Raw genomic sequence first — 23,741 nt, forward strand, 5'->3', positions numbered from 1 at the left:
TGCAAATTGTATCATACATTGGAAATTTTTAGTTTCTCACACTTGCTTTTACAAGAATATGTGTGCAAAAATCCCAAAGAATACGTGCGCCAAAATCCACAATACATCTACAAATATGACATTCAGATTACTGTATTTCCTCACTGACCTGACACAGAAGGTGTAATAATTTGTAACAAGGCTTTAAACAAGGCAGAAGAAGAAAAGAAAACATTCTCTAAAAAAAAGAAAAGAAACACCTGTAGGTCAGATTCTGGTCTTGCCCTCAGGAGACCAGTATTCATTTCCTGATTCAATAAGCAGGAATGAGCAGATCTGTGTCTCTGTCTCCAATATCAGAGTAAAGATACAGCTGTTTAACACTCTCTAACCACAACATCCCAAAACCTGCTTTGAGTTGCTGAAGCTCTCTAATGATTTTATATTCACAGCTTTGTGTGTACAGTCTCTCTTAGGAAGATGCTGAAGGGAAGGAATAAATCAGTATTGCCTTTCCCACCAAAAATTTCCTTCTCCTGTGATCATCTAACCCGACTGGTTTTGTTACTTTCCAGATGGTCTTGCTGTATTTTCCTTGTATTGTCCTGGTCAATAGTCAAACTCCAAGGATGTTACCACTTTGGGGCGTCCTTCAGTTTACGTATGTCTTGTTTATTCTTGCTTCTACCAAGAATACCACATTCTCTGTGTCTGTAAATTCTAGCTTCAAGGAAAATCAGGGCTGTAGGCAAAAGCATGTAGCTACATCCTTAGAAACAGTTTGGAGGTGAACAAAAACCCACCAGAAATCTACAGAATAGGCTTGGGAGGAAGATATGGACAAAACAATATTTGGTGCTCAGCAGCCAGTCCACCTCTGCCCAACACCCTCCTGCAATGCATAACAGGTCTTGTTAATTACTTTTTGCAATTTGTGCCAGAATAACATTCCATTTGAGTCTATGACCAGAAAAAAAATGAAATAACAGTAAGTGACATCTTAAAGCACAGAAAGAATTTTTGAAAAAATATTTCTTCTAAAGAAAATAATCTTTTATCCTACTTAAGCGACACTGTGAAAAGACCATTTCTACATTAAATTATCCCAGCTGGGCGTCTAATGCGTTCTAGTTTTGAAAAAGCAATGCTCAAGTGATGCTATAAATTTCACACAAAAGTTCCAGTTATTTACCAAATGATTAAAACCAAATACATTATTGTCATATTACAGACTTCTTTGTTTTTTTTCTGGAATCTTAAAAATGCTGCTTCAGACATGCCCCTTTACTGTTATTTGTCAATCCTGAAAATATTTTATTCTCATATGGCAGTGATGGAAAGTTGAATATGAGTCAGCAGTGCCCTGGCAGCCAGGAGGGCCAATAGTGTCCAGGGGTGCATCAGGCACAGCATCACCAACTGGACAAGGGTGTGCCACTCCACTCTGCACTGGGGCAGCCTCACCTCTAGTGCTGGGGGCAGTTGTGGGTGCCACAATGCAAGAAAGACATTAAACTATTAGAGTGTGTCCAAAGGAAGGCAACAAAGATGGTGAAAGGCCTCAAGGAGAAGCCATATGAGGAGTGGCTGAGAGCACTTGGTCTGGAGAAGAGGAGACTGAGGGGAGACCTCATTGCAGTTACAACTTCCTCATGAGGGGAACAGGAGGGGCAGACACTGATCTCTTCTCTGTGGTGACCAGTGACAGGACCTGAGTGAATGACCTGAAGCTGTGTCAGGGGAGGTTTAGGTTTGATATTAGAAAAACGTTTTTCACCCAGAGGGTGGTTGGGGACTGGAACAGCTCCCCAGGAAAGTGGTCACAGCACCAGCCTGACAGAGTTCAAGAAGCATTTGGACAACGCTCTTGGGCAAATGGTGTGACTCTTGCAGATGGTGCTGTGCAGGACAGGGAGTTGGACTCAATGGTCCTTGTGGGTCTTTCCAACTCAGCTTATTCTGTGGTTCTATAATAATTTTTCTCATAAAAACGTTTTGAAGCTGTATTCACTTTAATAATTTAACAGTAATACTGATCATGTAATGTTTTAAGTGCCTATTTCAAATTCATTTTAGACTTCTTATATTGCAGCTTTTTATTACAGAGTTTTCTGAGGTAGGGAGCTGATTTTTTTCCACTCAAGCTCTTTTATATTCATAAATGAATTTATAGAAAAAAAAATCATTGCAGGCCAGACTCACAAAGTCATATAATTAGTGTTGAATTCCTTCCTTCCTTTAGTTGGATAAGCTCTCCAAAATAACAAAGCAAATTTGAATGCAGTTTTTTTCTTCTGTCTCAGATATCTGGCTTTGGGTAAGAAGACATTTCTTTGGTAAGTACCTGTCTTCTTCATTTGCATTCAGGGTTTATGTGAAGGGAAGAGGACTCCCATGTCAATGTTTTGAGTTAGAAATGGGAGCCAGAAGTTGTGAGTCCATAGTAGTGGGGGCTTTTTTAAGTACTCTGTCTCTGAGATACTCCCTTCCTTATTTTAGGACAGAGATAGGGTGATCTATTATCTAAACAAATATCAATAATCTAGACAAATCAATAATCTAAACAAATCAAAAATTTATACAATGGGACTTTTTTATACTTGTGTATTTCAAATGTCTTGAGGAATCTACCTTCTGTTGACTGATCCAAATCAAATACAGGGAAATGTGGGTTCTTCTATTAAATTTCAAAGCATAACCATCAAGCTACCGTTTTCAGGTGGCACACAACATCTCTCTTGTGAACTATTAGCCTTAATATGCCATTGATGTATTATACTCAGAAACTTAGCAGATATTATTTTCTCTTCCCAGAATGCTAGTAAGTACTAAGTACTTAGTACTTCCCAGGACTCAGAAAGGCCATCAAGTTCTTCTCAGTAATCTCCTTCTTTATTCACTCTTTTGAAATGTCAACATGGAAAAAAAATTAAAATCAGAGGATAAATCATTATATGCATTTTAAGAAAAAATTCAAGTACCAAGCTGGTAAGAAATGCATTACTTCTAAGAGAGACTTTTTTTGTCATGCTATTGTCATTTGTTTATGTCTGGATTGCAGCAATTCTTAAATCCTAATCTTAATTTAGACCAATAGTATACTGACAGGTATTGCATTCTGTAGTGTGTGCACTTGCTTCAAATTGACATAGCATTGACTGGACATGCAGAATCAGTTCTATCTGTAGGATTAAGTGAGAAGCAATAGAGGTGAGTATACAAGCACCTGTGCATAACAATAGCTGCAAAGGATGGGCAAGGCAGCACATTCATACCTCCACCAAATTTTACTGAAAGTCTGTAAAGACGACCAGAGAATTGCATCTCAAATAATCTCAGTGCCAAGAACTGACCCTATTGAGAATTCCAGTTTGAACATTTTTCTAATTAAATCTGTTACCTACACATCTGTGTGGATGGGGGGTGCGGGGTGGTCATTTTTCTGCTGAAGGCACACTGAACTTTTTTTCATGGATCTTTTTCTCTAATTTACTTAGGCTTTCATAAAGCTGTATGTTTCATTGCAGTGTTGGTCTCTACTGCATTAGAAAGTCTAAACTTCAAATAGAAAAAAAAAATCTAGAACCAACCAAGCTAATAAAAGTCTCAAATGGTCTTTCTTTAGGTAGGAAAAAAAAAAAAAAAAAAGTGTTAAAAACCAGGCTGCCCTGCCCTAAACAAAGCATAAATATTTTTTCTTATAGAAATGCTGACACACTGCTTAATTTGTTAACCTGGTCCTTCCTAACTCAGTGGGGCACAAAAGTGTAGTCAGTGAGGCACAGATGTATAATCAGAAGATGAAGTGTGGGGCAGAGAAGTCTGTTATTACACGCTGGAGGCTGCTGAGAAGCCATCATAACTGCTCACCACTGTCAGCAGAAGAACACACACCTCACTGTGTGTTGGGGTGCCTGATCAGCAAGGTGAAGGGAGAATTTTACTTTTCCTTTTCCCCCAGCAGCAGTGGGTTTATATTGTCAGAATAACCAAATAAAGGTAGTGTCCAGAAGAAAGCACCCTTGGAATTCTTCATGCTGACTGCAAAGGATAAAGATTAGTGCTTTACTCTGAGCTCAGGTGTAGCTTCTACTCACACTTGAGCTGGAGTGCAAGTCTTGTGCACTGCACAAAGGCTTACAGTGTCAGGGATTTTCCACAAAAGTTGGAAATTATTCTCCAGGATTCACATGTCTGAGCTGAAAATGCTACTGCATGATAGAGTGCTGCTTCTATTCCTTTCAAACAAATGAAAATACGTAATGGCACATCTATATCTATATATATTTATATAGGTCTCTCAAAAAAAAAGTTCCTAGTTTATGTCAATTTGTTGAAACACGAAGCAGATACATATCTGCTTCTTTTTAAAACATATTTTAGACAAAACAGTATTTTGGTCAAATGATCTATGGATTTATTATTTCTCTTTGAAAAGTAATTTCAATGTCAATATGGACACATTAGCTGTCCATCTGTGCCAGAAATACCCAAATAAATTTCACCCATTTTGTTTTTCAACATTCCAAACTTTCTGAATTAGAAGTGGATCAGAAATAAATATTTCAGATTTATTAGGGCTGATAAGAAAATGAAAATCTGCTGTGGAGAAATTATTGAAATTTGTAATTTACTCAGTAACTGTACAAAGCTGAGATCTTTGAATTTGTTTATAAAGAAACTAATGTAAAGATATGTATACTAATAGAAGACATGGTCAGACTTTTACTCTAGCTGCTTTAACTGAAGATATTGGATGCTTGAGGATTTAGGGTCTATCTATAATTCTAATTTATTTTGGCTAGAAAACGCTTTCTCAAAAAGAAAAAAAAAACCCTTGAATTTTATATGCTCCCACTAACTTTTTCAGTCTGGATTAATAGATGTGTTTTGACAAAATTTATTTCATCACAAATTCCAAGCTGTTCTTTCTTCAGCATTCTCAAATTTTAGTGATTTAGATAAAACTGGATGTAAATCTAGATAGTATTCATTTCAAAGCCTAATCCCCATAAACCAGTGTTGACCAGAGTGAAAATAAAAGCAGAATACAATCTCTTTAGTGAGCTGTAGTCATAATAGGCTTAATCACATCAGAAGGTTGAACTTAGGATTCTTGATTTCTAGAGTTTCTGCATTCTAGAAACTGAAACTTAATTATAGACCCTTGCCACATGCTCATACAGTAAAGACAGATGAGACTAATAAGTTATTTTTCCTTGATAGCCTGCTAACGAGATTGCATGTGCCATCATGATTTGCCCATTGCCTTCTCTCTGAGAGAGAGGATATTTGATTTGTTTTATTTGTATTATATCCCACTTTTAAAACAGAGATTAAATCAATTTAATTTTAATAAAATAACACTGCTGGATGGAAATGTATTTTATCACTCTATCATTTGATTGGTATTGATTTAAGAGAATAAAAGAGATACAATTCAATTATATGATTTTTTAAAAAAGAAATCGGAAAGGAAAACTCACTTCTCACACATGAGATTTTAATCAAGTAAACATACAGTACCATATCACATACAATTACCAAAAAACTTTTATTTTCAGAAAAATATAGAAAGAACACTTAGAGTCATGAGCCTAAAACACAGAATCATTCAAACATGAGCACCAAAACCTGAAATAATGCGCAGATCTCAGGGGGTCAAATGTATACAGTCTGTTTCCAGTGCTCCCACCCAAGGGATTCCAGTTTTTCTTTCAACATAGTGGCACATGTGGCACATTATTTTTTTTAATGGAGATCTTGTCAAGTACTTAAAATAAATAGATTTGTATAACTCTTTCGACATGTCACTCTGTTTTCAGAGGATGAGCTTTCATTCTTGAATTCCTTGCTTTAATGAACTCTTTCCATGCCATATGATAACTAAGAAATAAAATCCCTTGAATTTTGAAAAGTATGGAATCTGGTGCATAGTGTAATACTTTCAATTGTATTTAAAACAATGTCTTCCACTGAAATGCCTAACTATGCCAGACATTCTCTCACTTTAATAAAGCATGAAAAAATGTGTATTTTGTTGAATACAAATAGTTATTAAAGACTATTTTAAATATATAAGCCCTATTGTATGTGACTGAGAAAAATTTAGACATATGTAAAATCAGCTTATGTGCTGTTATCCAGTTCTTCTGTAAAGAACACAGAGTTAACCTCAAGAACATAAAAAGTTATACCAGGCCCAAAGTTTCAGAATTTAGGATATGTTCCTATAATAAGGTGTTTGGAATGAGGGAAGCCTTGGTAAGATGTTGGATAACATTCATGGCTACAGTCAAGATTTCGATCAACACAATAAACAGAAGTGTTACACAACATAAGGAATTTGTTTACACAAGTCAGTGACAGCTTATATGCAGGATTGAGGCAGTTATCAATGAAAGATGGTTTCTTAACTGCAGGATGAAAGAAAGAGTAATAAAAGCTTAGGCTCAAAGTTCAGTGTCATTTATGGTTCTGCAAGGTTGTTCTAACACAGAGTATGGATGCAATGCCTTGCCATTTGGTTGTAGGCAGAAAGGACAGAGCAGTCCATGTAGTGAGGAATGACTCTGAGACAATGGATACTGCCAGCAGGACAATTCTGCATAAAGAAAAATAAATATAAAACAATCACTAAAACAGATTTGAAAAGAGAGATTATGTAGTGAATTTCCTTCTTTCTACGATCAGTGTCTGAATTTTCTACTCTAAAGGTTTTGACCATCCCATATGAAAAGATGTTACTTTTGACTTCACCTATTACAGTAGAGAAACATAACCAACTTTTGTTTTGGCAGTTACAGATAAAAATACTTTCCAAAGCAAATACTTCTTATGGTCAGAATTGGAATTTTCACTGCATACACTTACCTCCATGAGTTACAGTATGCCTGTGCACACTAATTTGATGATGATTTCAGGAGGACTAAGAAATATCCAGGAAACTTTCTGAAAGAGGATCTGCAGAATATAGCAACTTCTATGTGTTCTGTAAGGATTGTCTTGGTTTAACCCTAATCAGCAACTAAGCCCCACCCAGCCACCCACTCATTTCCCCCTGTTGCCATGGGGGAGAGAGTTACAAGAGCAAAAGTAACTCCAGCCAGCAACTCCAAACACTACCCAATGAAAATTTTAAAGCTGGGGGGGTAGGGTGGGGAGAGGGGGAAAGTATACTACATAATGAAACCAAAACAAATTCATTTTGGATTTGAACAAGGTACATTTCCAGTTTGAGCTTCTTATCATCTACATATGCACTGCATCTTTCCTTTGGGAAAAAAAAAATATATTATCAAGTATGAGAAAGACCAGTGAGGGAGAAAAACATCAATAAATACAAATTCTTCGTACTTTAAACTGTTATGAATATGTAACAAACGTTTACTGATGTGTTTCTCAAATATGCACACAAATACCTGAATCGTATAGTTCTATGGCTCTTGAAAGAATGAGATGAAGATGGAAGAACAGCTCCTGAAGCTGCATATTCCAGATTAATATCAAGCCACTTCTAGTGAACAGAGGTAAAACAATGTAAGTAAGATTCAAATCATACAAGTTACCCAGCACCTTTTATATTTTAACAACACTTCACAATAGTTCACGAGTAAAATTAGTCAGCTTGGTTTCAACAGTGATGACAAAGGTTTCAACTTCAATTTTATAGTCAGAAGAAGAATGTAAAACAAAAAATCTTAAGGTTTAGGGGTTTTTAAACTAAAATATTAAATGAGACAGTGGTCCCATCTCTGAAACTACGTGTTCATAGTTGTTCTTAATGAAGACGGGGTGACAAGTGGTGGAGGGAATATAATTTTGTAAGAGGTGATTGTTTATTTTTTTTGGCACCTAAGGACAGAATGATAAAATAGTCTTACAGACATTGGTATGTTAAAAACAGCATTGCAATACACAATTTTTCTTGATGAAATTATAGCAGTTACAAATGGTCATGAAATCTTCATTACTTGAGATGACTCTTCTCCATCATATGTTCCTGTGGGTCTCCAGCACATGGTGTACATAATTTCATGTCAATCCAGCATTTACTGCTGAAGCTGTGGTCAAACACTTGACATCTATCCAATTTACCCCGCTTCAATGTCTGTATTAGGTGTAGCTCCTATTATAATTAACAGGGTTAATCATATCAGTATCACTCATATAGTGCTCTTGCAGTGTTTACTATTGACCTTACAATTTAACTGTAATAGGTCCAGATCCTGAAGATAATATATACTTGCAAAAAAAAAAAAAAAAAAGTAGCTCTGCTATACAATATATCCTGTATTAATATATATAAATTATTACCATTTTGATTTCCTATATCTTACCTTTACATTTATGTTTGAGATTTCAATTATTAAGAATCTTTATATCTTCACAATATATCACAAAATTATGAGGTTTATATGTAAATTTTTATTCATATATGTTCTGTGAATAACTGTAAATGAACAAAGCTACTACTATAAGGATGATATAATTTTTTTAATGTTGTTCTACTTTAATTTTACCCTTGATTAAATTTTGTGAAGGTTGTATTCTAAGCTCTGTGATGAGAAGATATCAGTTCACATCTAAGTAGTTCATAGAGAGTTGTAAAACAGAGTGCTGAGATAATTAAATAAGTATTAAGTGGATTAGTTGGTTACATCCCAAAGCTCTGAAAGGCCTTTTCAGTATAAAAGAATGCAAAATTACTACAAAACGTGATGGTAAAATTTCAGTCATGGATTTAGCTGTCTTTGTGAGAATCAGCTTTTACGTTCTGTTGTATTTTGTCCTTGCCACCTTACAACAATTATCAGAGTCATGACCATATCATAATTATTTGATATTTTCAGTATTAGTTTACATGGAAGAGAAAGGGTCTAGAATGAAAATTTGACTCTTTGTAATTCCCAAATGGATTTCATAAAATGTGTAAAATATAGGACCTTCTAATATTCTTTATTTCTACTCTCATAGAAAATAAGAGTGTCATACTACTGGAACCAAAGTGTCTTTAAGTTCTGGATATTTGTTATTTGTAAGAATTCAGATAATGACCATTTTTCAGGAAAAAAAAATCGTAAATTGTTTATATTTCACATTAAGCTATTTATTTTTAATTTATATTAATATATAATATATTATAATAAATAATAAAAAATTATAATAACTAATATATTAATATATAATATAATAATTAAACTATATATTTTTAATACAACTGTTTATTTTTTACCAGTTGTTTATTTTGAATTAATACTTACAGCAGGACCAAAAGGTTTCAACTTGAATGCTATCTCAGAATGCAGATAATATTTCTCAAGAGGTAAACATACAGAAGGGACAAGACATTGGATAAGTACAGAATTATTTTTTTTAAAGAGAGTCATCAGACTTGTCAAAGTAAGTCACTTTAGGATTATAGGTAATAACTAACTGGAGTATTTGCTAGATTTCTCATTCCACTTTGGAAATTTGAATTATTCTGCATCCTGTCCACTGGAAGAGTTCCATTGGTAGGCAGATTAGCTACAGCTACAGCAGCCTAAAGTGAATATTCCATTTCAAAGTTGAAAGCTATAAGCAGCTACAAGCTGCTGTAAGGTTTCACTTTAAAAATAGTTGGTGTCCTTTTCTCATAATAGTGTTCCAATTTTCTCTCTCTCTTTTTTTTTTTTTTTAATCTGGCCTAGAAAAAGGTACTTAAGCAAACACATGGGAACTGTTTCATCATAGAGATTTAAATGTATGTTAATTAAATCAAAAGTCTATCTAAAAATTCTTCAAAATGAAACTGTACAGAAAATATTTGTCTTCCTTGGAATTTTCTGGGTTAAAAATCTGATTAATTATCTTTACATTTCATCTCTAATTTCTTGGAAATCTTTGACTGATGAGCCTCATCCTTTTCTCAGTCCTCTGTCATGTATAACACTGTTACATTTTTCTTCTATGTTGTGCATATTTTGCAATACCTTTTCATGTCAAGCCACATCTTCCTGGCAAACCCTCCCATTTTGCTTCAGGTATTGATCTCTGATGGATTTTGCTTTACATATCTGAAGAGGAATTTTCTTTTGTCACTCAATTTTAATCGTCAGTAAGAAAATATTAATCTTCCCCAAGGTATTTCACTGGAGATTCTTTTTCTTTGGTAATATCCCTGGCTGCAGCTTTTTCAAATATAGACACATCCTAAATTTTGAAAATATTATGAAAGGAATTTTGCTTGAATAAGCCAAAGGCTTGTTGACAATGATTTACAATTTTTTTTAAAAACATAAAAAGGAGAGAAGCCAGATCCATAATTAGCAGACAATAGACAGCAGAGTAAAATCAGCAGATAATTATAATCAGTTATTTACTTCCATGCTTTCCACGTGGCTTTAGTCAGCAGAAATCATTTGTTAGTTACAAGCTTATACATTATCATAGCTCTGTATAATACAACAAACTACATATCTTCATGAGAAATTTTGAAATAAGGAAACTCCTGACCATTCTAATTTTATATGCTTATTGTTTTGAAAGCAATTTTTTTAGAATAGATGGCCAGTTATCTGAATAAGAACTATAGAATGTTTTGTAAGAATAACCTTTTTTTGCCAGAAAAATGGTATCAGATGGTATCAGAAAAGCATTTGTTTAAAGCAGTACATGTGTTCCAAAATAATTTTGAACATCTTTGTCTATAAATATGCAAGCATGTAGGTAAAAGGAAACTCAAATGACAAAGAAATACTCATTACAAAAAAAATTATAATTTTACCTATTTGGCTTCAAATTATCAAGTCTGAAAATTCTGGTAGAAACTGTACATGCACAGACTTCTTTGCAAAAACTCTATCAGTTAGAAGGTCCTTAAAACTGGGAGGAAAACTGAGATATAAGAATATCTTTTGAAAGGGCAGGACTCTCTCTTACTGTATTGAAAAGAAAGGAAATTAGACATTAGAAAGGTAATGGGAGAGAGTACGGAGAAGATATAGGAAAAATCCCTGAGTCACAGTAGAGGAAATACTTATGTTTTAGTACATGTCTTTAAGCACCAGTTCTTGAGGTACTTTCTTTTCACTACTGTTGTAAACTACCTGTCTTCAGGCTGAGAAAATTAGTAAACTGAATATAAAGTTTTCCACTGAAGTGACTTTATGCAAATGATTCATTAATGCAGTCTCCAGGATGGTGCCAGCCCAATCTGTTTCTATCTTAGCATTAACTTCATAACATATGTTTGCATCTATTTTATGATACTGGTAACACTTCTATCATGTGTACGAGGAATTGGCCCCAAAACTTCTGAGTAGTAGCAGCTTGCTATACAATACAGGAAACTGTTGTGCAGATCCTTTAAAAAATGATTTAAAACATTCCCAATACATCGCTTAAATAAATTGCTCCTTTAAAGGATTATAGAATAAAGAGATAAATTGGTTCTATCCATTACACATGCTGATGTATTTCTTCATGCTGGGCTATACTGCAATGTGTCACTGCTGGTGAGTTTTCTACTTTGTTTCCTTACTATTTCAGATTTGACATGCTGTTACTGTGACTAATGCAATCTTACAGGGCCTAAAGAAACTTCCACACCAGGAATCAACAATAAAGACTATCTTTGCTTTGGTTTGCACACTTTTATTTATTTAAAACAATGAAAATATCTTTTTCTCAGTAACAGAGAAAATATTCACTAGTTCCTATTTGGCTATTTTTTAAAAAAACAAGAGCTACAAAAAGTGAATAACTATTCTAAATAATATACAAATGAAAATACTTTTTTGATTGCACAGTCCTTTAAAAGAATCCATCTTAAACTGACAAAAGCAGAGTTTTGTACATAAACAGCCAATGGCAAGCTGATGCTAATTCTCTTCTGCTCTCAATAAAAATGAAAATTATAACCCCAAAAGGTTTTCCTTTTTTGGCATTATTAAAATTTTGATAGTTGCCTTTACATTTCAGTTTGAAACGCTGCCTGAATGATTTCAAATTAATTTTTGAGAGTACCAGGTTGCAAGAACTCAGAAATTTTAAACTGTTGCCAGTATAAAAGGCATTAACATCCCACTGCGCAGGGACTGAAATGCTGGACAACTTCTTGAGCTGTCTTACGAGTTTTTGAATGAAGTGTTACTTTTCTCCTGCAAGAATGAAGACCAGGGGCTGGGCCAGTTATGCCATAGAAAGGATGTAGTGGATAAGCAAAGTTTGTAGCTTCTGCATCACAGCTGGGGGGAGCAGGATGAAGAAAGAGAGAACTGACAGCTTCAGATAGGAGGGTCTTCTCCCTCTGCAGAAGCTGTGGTCACAGCTTCTCCTTTTGGAGCTGGCAGCAAAGGGAGCCCAGCTTTTCACAGCTTTGATACAGTGGGGAATGAAATGGTGCAATAACTGGCTGTCTGGCTCCAGCAAGAAACAGGCTTGGAAAATGGTACAATTAGAAGCTGCTCAGCCTTCTTCCTAAGTTATCATTTGTAACAATTGGACTTCAGCTACACTTCCACTTTGTTCTTTTTTGCCCTGGTTTCATGAATCATACACTTTGATTTGCACAGTGATGCAGCTTTGTCATATAATTAGCCTATAACTAGTGGTCACGGTGAGATATGGATCTGAAACGGCTGGACTGAAATGGATATTTTATCTTTATCACCAATTTCTTGCATGATTCATTAAACTGTCTATAAAAAGTTGGCAGGAAATAGTGGCCCATGGGCAGTAATTTGCTATAGATGCTTTAATTGTGTACAGTCATTCCTTTTAAATTTGTTGAGCATACCTACCTGAAGATATGTCAGAGTCCTGAGGCTGAAAAGCAATGGGATTTCAGGTACTAGCTCTCTGGTCCTCCTCGTTTCCTAAATCCCCAATCAACACATGAGTATTTTGAAGTATCCAATTTCTCTGTATAGCACACAGGATTTCCCACTCACATATTTGACTTCTAGTCAAATAAAAAGAAGGATCTAATATACGATTTCCAAAAAAGTGGCAGCTCACTTTTTGTGGGAAAATTTCCATCTCTAGCCTCATTGCAGGATCACGGTGCAAGCTAATAAGGAGATTGTTTCATCTTAACTTCTTTCCACCTACAAATTTGCATCTGGATATTGTAATATTCAATATTTTGGGGCCAAAAGTTGTCTTGGATTTTGCTTATTGACCTGTCTGTGGTGGATTTCATCCTTTTTCTCTACAGGTTTTCAATGTTGTTATTGTTGTTGCTGTGACTTATACTATTTTTTGACTACTAAAATACAAAAGTAAAACAGATATTCTCCAAGTTTAAACAAAGTAGTCACCAAGGACATCACTATAAGGGGCCTAACTAGACCCTTGGGAGTGCAGCAAGAGGAAAATCATTTCCCCAGAAGATTCTTCTTCTGAAGTTATAGCTGTGGGAAAGAAAATAACAACCAATATAACAATGAAATCCAAGAGTAAGAGCAGAAAGGAGAATGAAATGAGGTAAAGAGACTCAGTAAAGGTATTCTTTAAGGAACAAATGAAAGAATATATCAGAGGTCAGAAAACAAAAAGAAATGACTGTTACTCTGCTTTATCAACATTTGAAGCATAAATACATTTTTTTCCCTATATGAGAATATTTAGAGTAGATCCTTGGATGAGCAGAAGCTCACAGGTTTACTTCATAATTTTCATTAAATTTATGCTTTGTAAAGGTGGTTTTTTTTCTCCTAAATCTGAGTTTCAGAGAAATATGCCTATAGGAAATAGCAGAACCTGTTTCTGACATAATTATTTTGTCATAAGAGACTATTGAAAAAGAGAAATATTGGCTAAGTATTTATATTTAAAATTGTATGTTTAAATATAATCTTTGGATTTAACCAACAGCATAAAGTGTATTCATGCAAGTTTTTTTCCGCTGTGATTTTAATCTGTAAATGCAGGTAAGACTTCTAGTGTTCTTCAAGTGTTTGCACATATGAGAAAGAATCAGTTCATTTGAGAGGTTTAACAAAGGAGTTGTTTGAAAATCTTTCTAGAACTTCTTCCTCCTCTGTTTATGATACTCTTCCTTATGCATCATTAACTGTAGGATGATTCTGCTTTATATAAGGTAATACTAACTCAAATTGTTTTCTTAACAGGATGTCTTAAATCACATTCCCTCCTTGTGTTTCTTCTGTTCTTTCCTCTTGTATTGTATGATTTACATGTGTATTCTCCTCTGAAGTGGCTTTAGTGTGGTTGAAAATAATATGTAAGGGTATATGGAAGAGGCTTGTCTGTGCCATTAAGGAATATCTGGTCAAAGGAGCCATAAACAAGAACACACAGAGACAAACCTGACCACACAGATAACAGGGCTGTGACATAAAAAATTGTGGTTTGTCACCCAAATCGCTAAGGACATAAGGAGGGTAAGAAGGTTCCTTTATTCAGCTGGAAGGATAAGGAAAGGGAGGAAGACAACACACAGACATAAACCCTGAGCAATTAATGTTTAAAAAAAGAACAGGAAACAAACCTGGTCATTAGCACTAAATGATGTGCTTTCAGGAAGCTGCAGGCAAACCAGGACACTGAAACTGATAAGGATAGGATCTTGAGGGTCCAGTACATGGGAAGAGGTCAGTGGGACTATGCCAGCTGGTGAGGCAATGTGCAGGGTAAGGGCAAGCAGGGAGCAACAAAGTGAGGGGTAAACAAAAAATGGGGTCACTCAGCACACTTGTCTGACTGAGCCCTGTGTCCAATCACCTCACTCTATCCTATCTTCTCATATCTCGTTCTTAAACCTTTTCTTAACTATCTCTCTGTGCAATTCACTCTCTATCTTGTGTGTACTTGTGCAATACAATGGCTGAATGCCAGCTACTGGTGAGACCAGTGTGTGTGTGAGTGGAATTTGGTGCCAGCTACTGGACTCAGACCAGGGGTATGGGTACCCCTAGCCTGTGGTGTCAGCTATGGGAGCGAGGGTGGTCTCAGCAACTGGGATGAGTGGGCATCTTTAACCTCCAGCCATGGAGTGGGAATGGTGCAGGTCCTAAAGGACAAGTATTCAGGGCACCAGTATGAGCGGGAAGCTCATTGCTGGTGGATGGAGTGACACCACAAGACAGAGGCCATGTGCCATGTGCTGGCTGATGGGGCTCTGGGCAAACTGTTCATTTTCTTTTCAAATTTGACTTCTTTCACAGTATGAAAATGAAAGGAACATAATATATAGGCAAAAATATTTCTACATATTTAAATAGGTTCAGTACAAAAATAGGTTCATTACTATTTTCAGTAGTGAGTTAGGATTCTGTCTTTCTTCTTGTACTCAGTTAAGTCAATATCTGTCAAATTTTCTTTTAAAGTCATGGAAATCCACTGGATAATTAATTTTTGTGTAACTTTAACACTTAGAGCAAAGACCACTTGTGTATTGTTTTTGAAGATGGCTCAGATTTGTGTATAAATGTTCATTTTATGAAATAAGGGAGTATTTAGTTAGAAAGCTGGCAGTTTTTCCCAAGCTACAATCTATGACAAAACTTATTTCCAAAATTGCATTAACTATAAAAAATGTTCATGGTTTGGTGTCTTTTGTAGAGCATACAACGAGCACTTCCAAGAAGCTGCAAATGTAGGGACATAATGTAAATGCCTATGAACAAGCCAATAGAACATTCTCTCACACTAGGACCAGAATGTCTGTGACCTGGTGAAAGACCTCAGGAGTGGAAAAAGGAGTTAAGATGTTTCTAAGTCACATTTCACCTTTCTGAATCCCTCATCTTGTCACTCATAGGAGTTTCCCAGAACAATTTTCCAGGCAGAGCAGTATCATTCTCCTTTCTTTTCACAGATTCCTCCATTAAAAAAAAAACCAAAACCAAAACTAAATTAGAAGCTGGTTAGAAATCAGGATAAATGATGCTCACTAGGTGGATCTAGACTATCAGAAAACAAATTTATTAATCCTTCCAGCACTTGTCAGTTCCTCTCACTCATCAAAACAGAAGGTGGGAGTTCTGAAATTTTCATGATCTTCAGAGATTTCAATGAAGCATATACAGATATGTTGCACAAAGGGAGTCATAGAAGAGATGCAGGACTTCTTCCAACAACTGTTTGACTCAGGGCATGAATTCATAAGCTAATGCCAACTAAAGACACGCACCGTTTGGTGTGGGATCACATTTTTTGATCAGCAGAAAGAACAGAGAGCTGAGCCAATGAAAAAAAGACAAACCCAAAAACATTTCAGGGATAATGTGATCAATAAATTTCAGTCTGTGACAGGAGTGTGATTAGCATATCCCAGATGTCGTGAAAAGGACATACAGGGCACCAATAAAAAGGTCAGAATACAACACAGAGCAGTAATTGAGTGTGCTCCTTATAAAGAACCTCTACAGGACGGAGTACTGCCCTTAGTGGAAGAGTGAGAGAACTAACTGTAGGCATTTTCATTTAATAAAATTTAAAGGACAACCTCTTTTTGCATTTTTCCCCTAGAAAATTAAAATCAGCAATTTACAGCCATACTTAACAAACAAATACAAAGCAATCCCCCCCCCAATAAAATTCTAACTCCCAGCAAGAGCTGATACCTGATCATCTATCTAAATATGGTTTCAGATCTGAGCTCTTCATCTCCAAATTATTATTTCTGTTGAGGTCTAATTCTAGATATCAAAATAGATATCTATTATTATGTAGATTATATAGATTATATATATTATTATATAGAGCAAATTAACTATGTTATACTGGTGTTAACATCTGCTTTAGTTCTGTAATAACACTGTTATTTTTAATAAATGATAAACAGTATAATGTGCCTCAATCTAAGAGTAATGCAGTTTAGATTTATGTAGCAGATTACAGACTACTCTGTCTTTACCACTCCTGAAATCAAAATGAAAATTGCAGTTGAAGAGAAAAGTTATAGGAAAGAGAGAGAGACTCGTAATATAAACGTTCTCTGGCTGGAGGTCAGATGAAATTAGTTTACACATCTATTTGTGTTAAAAGGAAGCAATTCAGTAAGAGTTTCTGGCTCTTAATGTGTCTGTAATACTTAACATGAGAAACCAGTATCAATCTTCCTAATAACAAATTGAGAATAGGGGGAGGAAGAAGTATTTTTCTGCATGCATTCAGCATAGCTGGTAGTCTCTCAGTCACTTGTGTCTGTACCTGCTGCTCTAGAAACACGCCAGCATAAACATAATCTGCAAAATCTCATCCCAAAATAACTGTGTAACAATCCCTGTGTTACTGGGATCTTTCTCTAAACTCATTATAGAACTCGGAAGAAACCGATAGGAATTAAAGGAAAAAAATTACATCTTTCATTCTGTATAATACCTATGGATCAAAATCCTGCCAGTTCTACAGGAGAGATATAGTTGAACCTTTGCAACAGACTAACCCAAATACCTGTATGAGAGATTTTCTGGTCTGAAACCAAATCTTACCTGAATGCCTAACTCAACATGTCAGTTTAGTACCTATGCAAAGGGAATTTTTATAGGCATATTTATGACACATATGTTAATTATAACCTTCTTTCTCTTCAATGTGCTCTCCTATCAGACTCTCAAATTCCTCTCCTTTGGGACATTGGCTCTTTTGGTTCCCACTTTCCAGCCTGTAGCAGAGGTAACATGGAAAATTAATCTGTAGTGAATTAATAATGAATTCCTAACATTGGTATATCCAGGGTCTGATGTCTCAGTACTGACTTGTAGGTTACTTGTAGTTGCTGTAATTATTGACAATGAATTAATTAATGCAAGTAGAGACATAGCCAACAAAATATGTAGCATTTGTAAACTGTAGTTCTTCAAATATACAACCAAATTCAACCTGATTATGTCATTAGTGTGATTTGACTACTTCATAGTGGTTCTTCCAGGCAAAGCACATTGAAGAACATCACAGAGTTTCTTGTGTAAAACAGGAGCAGTGTGTTCACACATCCTAGCTGGCTGTAATTTCATGCTGAGAGTAGTATATGTGCTCACTGGTAGGGGAGGCTGGCTACAGCCCAACAGGCGTCTTCTTCTTCCCTGTTTAGATATAATGTATTTATTTGTTAATTTGCCTACCATGATTCCTAAAGCACTGCCTTTGCTATAGGAAAGGTTAATCCTGCTGAACATGCCACAGGAGAATAGACTTGCATAAGCATACAAACACATAAACAAAAACTGACAAAAAGCTCCTTACTTTTTGAAGGAATTGTATTCCCTTATTAACCTCTTACAAGTAGCAAGAATTCATATTCACTGTTTGCCTCAGGGAAAGAGTCCTGTAACTCTGGTTGATATGGAGATATGGTTTCTACTGTAGCCTCACACGCAAGTAGATTCAGTCCTTTCAACTAATGGCAAAAAAGAAATATATTTTATGCCTTCCTCTCCATCTCACTCAGACTATAGCAAATGGTAGTGATACCCTCCTTGTGTTTCATAGAAGGAGGTACAGTAGCTCATACACAGCCAGCTACAGCCATTTTTTTTTTGCCCTGTGATGTCTCACAGCTTATCATGAAGCTGACAGACACAATTCAGGACTTTCAAGAAACTAGCAGTCTTTTGAAGCAGCAGCTGGAAGCCAAGAGGGGGACTCTAGGGCATACACCTGGCTAGAAAACAACAGGGTAATTGGAAGAGGGGACTCTGAACACTTTAAAGTTCATTGCTAGATCTGCAATTCATGTAGGAATATGAACACAACTGATACTTACATCCTTTTAAAAATTAACTTCCATCTCTGACAGCAGTGTAAGGTAGCATTCCATGACCTCTGCATTTTCTCCCATATTTCTACACACTGGGAAGGAAGATTTGGAGGAAAGATTGAGCATGCACATCTCTATGCAGCCTATAACTCTCTTCAGACAGGAGTTATATGGCTGTAAACACATTAAAAAAAATGATCTAAAGACTCTACTCACCCTTTTGTCCTGGGGAGTGGCACCATATCTAAAGACATAATCTCTTTCTTTCTATTTTTCTGAGTATGACAGCATGCCCAACAAGTGAAAGATGCAGTCCCTTTTAGGAAGGTTCCAAGTCAACCAGAAGCACAAGGGGTATATGATTTTCCCTCTCCTGTCTTTACCAGAGTTTAATTCACAGGCATTGCATAAGCAAAGTAAGTCAGATGAATGAGGCTGGAAATATGGTTAAGTTGTTTGACTTTCTGTCCTAAAATACTTCATATCACACACATTTTCTTTTCTCTTTCAGGATGTCTTTCTTTTTACACTCACTACTTTGGCATTCTGAAGGGCAATGCTCATTTTAAAATATGTATAGACTTCATTTAAAATAAATGAATCTAAAATCCTCTGGGGCAAAACCACGTTTGGTGTATCTCAGCTAACTTCATTGGAGTTACACCAAGGTTGAATCCAGGCCTACCTCCTCTCTTCATGAGCTTAGAGAAAAACAAAGAGACACCAATAAAAATACAGGTTATTTTACGTTCCCTCCTTCATTGACTAGCTTTGTTTTACAGCCTTAATAAAACCTCATATTAGTGGGATTTCATGCATTCATCTTTATGTTTGATAACGTTTTCGAGCACTATGATAAAATCAACGGAAATTAATATAATTGTTTCCAGCCAGATTCGATAACTCTAATTACCAGCATTTCTAATCCAACTGCATAATATGCTTAACTATCCAATGTACTGAAGAAAATTTAACTACTGCTGACTCAGTGTTCTTTTATATTTGTATAAGGATAACAATCAGAAGAGTAAATAAAGAAAAAAATGAATTTGCAAATTTCTGTTCATCATAGAATTATCATTATTGCCAAGCTCCATAGAAATATATGAAAAATCCAATCAGGAATCTTTTGTGATGGTGCATTTACAATTAGAGAAAATTGTATGAACACATTATATGAAGAAATGTGGTGACACAGTAATGCATTTTTAAATTGAAGGACATCTATGATATCCTAAAATAGCTAGCTCTTTCTGATATGATATATTCATGACTGTCTTTGTACACTTCTACGCCCTTATTTTTATATTCCTCTTGGCTGAAAATGTCTTCAATGGCTTCATGTGCTGAAAACAACATGAAAAAGATAGAGTCCTGATTATTTATCTAAATTTGGTCAAGGGAAACAAGGAGAAACTATGACCTACTTGTATCCAGAAAAATTTTAAGCACACTTCCATTTAAATACTTCTCTTGATAAACTGTAAAAAATGTATGTATATCACTGAATTATGGGCATTTTGGTTTATGTAGATATTTCTAGATATTTTCATCTGGAAAACAGACTATAAAACAGGCACATGGCATAGAAGCTGCCGGCATTTTTTACTTTATCACAGCTGACTTGTGACTCTAAGGAGTATGTTCTACTACTTTTTAAGTTACCAAGTAATTAACAGGGGTGGTATCTCTCTTACCTTGAGAGGACAGACTGAGAAGAAAGACTGAAAAAGAAAGATCATAATGTTCACTTGTGTGATCACTAGGGATGGAGGAAGTCACTACCATATGATAGATTAGCAAAACACCAGCTTCTTCCCATTGAAAATGCAATTATTTATATTTCAGAAACAGTCGAGATCTGGAAAATGCTTTTGCATTTTCTATTCAAATTAAAGCTTTTAAAGCCTGTTGTGGATATGGGATTATAATTAATTCTTCTCAAGGCTGCAAATACAGTGATTCATTGAGTTTATTACATGTGGCTCAAAAAACCATGAGATTTAAATACATATACATCACACTCTACCTACATTAAAATAAACATTGCCATTATATGATAAACACGAAGTGAGGAAATTTTTTTCTAAAATTCTCATTTCCTACAAGAAAAGATATATTTTCTGTTCATTCTTGAACTTTACAGAGTAAGTTTCCTATGCAATATCAGAAATACTAATTTATCTTATTGCTTATATGTTCCAGCAGTATATTTGGTGTTTGCTTTTACTTGTCCACAAACCCAGATGAGACATAACAAAGACACAAAAATCCACATATCTTGTATAACATACATGTCCAGAAGCTCAAATATCCATTACTGTTTAATCTGAAGCAAATATAAAGCAGAAATTCCCTGTTAGTTTGACATGCTCATCTCATCCCTTTTTTTTCCTGAATAGAAAAAATTAATTTCTCTGCAGAGTAGTAGCATAGAACCTCTACACTGCTTACAGTGCTCTAAATCCCTGAACTTTGTACTTTTCCTCTTCAAAGTCATCAAATTTAGCAAATTGCAGGACTGGTAAATAGTTAACAGTCCTGAGTGTCTGTCATTTTTAGAATGTCATACTAGGTCATGTTTATGTTCTCAGCTTGGTTTTCTATTTTGGTTTTTCTCCTGCTCTGGCCTGCTGCTGTATTTTTTTACTGGTGCTTGTGCCAAGCCTAGTTTTTTCCTGTTCATGTGGAAACTGTCACCTTTACAGTGACTGTGATGATTCCAGTAAAATCCAGCATCTTAAGGAATCAGACCACTTGGTCTTGCTGAGAGGTGCAATAATCACTGACGTTTAGGGATGCAACTAATATTTTTTAATTAATTGATGTAAAGAAAAATGACCAGATTCACTCAAGGGGATGCAGGGAGCCTCGGTAACTCCAAACATCCAAGCTTAATTTAGTTCTCAGACTACAGAGTGATGGAGTGCCCTAAGGAAGGTCAAAGCACCTGGAAAACCAAACTCTCTTAAGGAGAGTCAAGCTGGATATGCTTATTTTTCGATTTTCAGCATCCTAAGGCTTCCTTTAAAATAATAAAATATTATTTCTTGATAAAAATATTCCCTATATATATTTTCACAAAAATGTTTACTTCAGTAGTTATTTTTTTCAAAAATAAATGCTTCAGAAAGTGCTTTAATATAATTTGATTTTGGGTTTATTTTTTTTTGTCTTTGCAGATGGCTACTATTTTAGTACCAGCCTTTTGTGAACTACTTTTGATCCTGGCCTTGATTTTTTTTATCTCTTATTAGAGTTTCACATCCTCATCTGAACTGTGTCAGACAGGAAGCAGAATTGTAGGTACTACACACTGAACACAATCTAAGGTGCGGCTCTAATGCAATTCAGATTGCTGAATATATACAGTAATGATCACTAACAACGACAGTGCACACTGTACGTAGATCAACTTGCATGCTATAGAGCTGAGGAAAATAATGTTGTTTCATTTACCTTTTGGATTCTGACCTTTTCAGTTGCAACCAAGATTAATGATGAGGAGAGGAAAATAAAGTAACCAGATTGCTCCATAAGGAAATGTAAAAATTATTGATGTTAGTAATGAAAACAAATTTACTATAATATCTAGAAGATAATAAAACCAGAAGGAGGATTGTTTTTTCTTTTGAGCAAAGTAATTATTAACAGTTCATTCATAGATTATATTGTCAGAGGTGTTATGTGTTTAATAAAAGGGTTTAACATTTTCGCTCATATGTAGAGTACAAGAGCTTTAAAGCAATAGAAGTACTTTCAATTTTATTATTTTTTCTCACTGAATTTTTTGGTTTTTTTTTTTTCCCCAATATTCAAACACTCTGATGATTATTTGCCCTCCTTCAAGGAAAATGTTTTAAAGTACCACAGACCCGGTAGAGTTCTTGTGCATCCGTCCAAGATCTTGGCATACTTCCCTGTGCTCTTCTAGCCTCAACCCTAAGGGCAGCCAAAGGCAAAAGTGTTTTCAGCAGACTAAGAAACACTGTAAGCTTCAGGGATTTCTGGATGACAGATTTTAAACTGCAACCAAAGTAGAGGTGTGATTAAAAATAACAAGAGCTAAAGCCTCTCTCTAAATAGTAAAGGGAAATGTACAATTTTAGCTTTCCTCAATATTATAACTGATGACTAAAAAATTTCTAAGATATTCACAAATATTAAAAACAGGGTCAATCTACAGGCCATTTGAGCCATGTTCTTAGCAAAGCAGTTGTCCTGGGTGATGCTATGAAGCCGCTTTATTCCTTAACCGTCCGCCCAATGCCCAAGGACTCTGTGACTTTAAGATGGACCTGGGGGTGGGGCTGGAGCCAGGGACCCGAGGGGGCGGTTGAACGGTTCAGCCCAAAGGCTCGGGGGCTCTGGGCTCGGCAGGGCTCGGGAGGGAGTGTGCTGGGAGCGCTGTGCTGTTTTTCTGGGTTTCCTTTGTGTTCCAGCTAGCTGGGAAAAGATTCTGTTGGTTTTCCGTGTTCTTTTTCCCTTCCCTTGCCTCACTGCCTCCCTTCCCTCCTCACTGGTCTGGGAGGCCTGTGGGGTGGCCCCGGCTGGTCCGAGCCCGGGTGTCTGTTCTCTCTCTGGGATTTTGTTGTATTTTGAGGAGTTTTTTTCCCTGGTCTACCCTGTTGTGTTTGGCGTTAATAAACAGTTTGCTTTTTTCCAGTTTCACTTCTTGTGACCCACGTGTCTTATTGGTGGAGGAAAAGGGGAGGCCCTTTTCCCTTCAGAGGAGACACTCATTCCGGAGTGTTTCTTCCTGAAGTTTTGTCTCCAAAATTTGGTTGGGCGCCAAATAAAAAAGTCTTTTTCTCTTTAAGAAAACTTACTGATTGGACAAACTTCCTATGTCACTGAAAAATTCTTGATAATCTCTGAAAAAATGTTATTATTTAAAATTTTATACTGTTGATTGGAAACATTGTCATGGTTAGGCATCTGTTATAAGTAGATCTATTATGCATTTAATTTTATGCACTAGGCAGCAACAATTTGTCATTCAGTGGTCCTTGTTATAATTATTTTAAGCCTCCAGTTTTAACCAGATAGT

General features: G+C 35.7%; 1 protein-coding gene across 4 annotated transcripts in view; it reads right to left on the bottom strand.

Annotated features, from left to right (window-relative positions):
* TAFA5 (TAFA chemokine like family member 5) overlaps positions 1-23,741 on the bottom strand; it is a 518,314-nt gene that overhangs the window by 31,205 nt on the left and 463,368 nt on the right. For 3 of the 4 annotated variants that reach the window (XM_048300898.1, XM_048300899.1, XM_048300901.1), the window contains 2 exons: positions 7,401-7,495; positions 5,461-6,583 (listed from right to left, as the gene is read on the bottom strand). The exons of the other annotated variant lie outside the window; for it this stretch is intronic. In XM_048300898.1, the coding sequence (XP_048156855.1) occupies positions 6,445-6,583; positions 7,401-7,495 (234 nt within the window). In that variant the 3' untranslated portion in view covers positions 5,461-6,444. Of the gene's footprint in view, positions 1-5,460; positions 6,584-7,400; positions 7,496-23,741 lie in introns of those variants that run through there. 4 annotated transcript variants of the gene reach the window in all.

This window comes from Corvus hawaiiensis, chromosome 4, assembly GCF_020740725.1.
Source record: "Corvus hawaiiensis isolate bCorHaw1 chromosome 4, bCorHaw1.pri.cur, whole genome shotgun sequence".
NCBI lineage: Eukaryota > Metazoa > Chordata > Aves > Passeriformes > Corvidae > Corvus > Corvus hawaiiensis.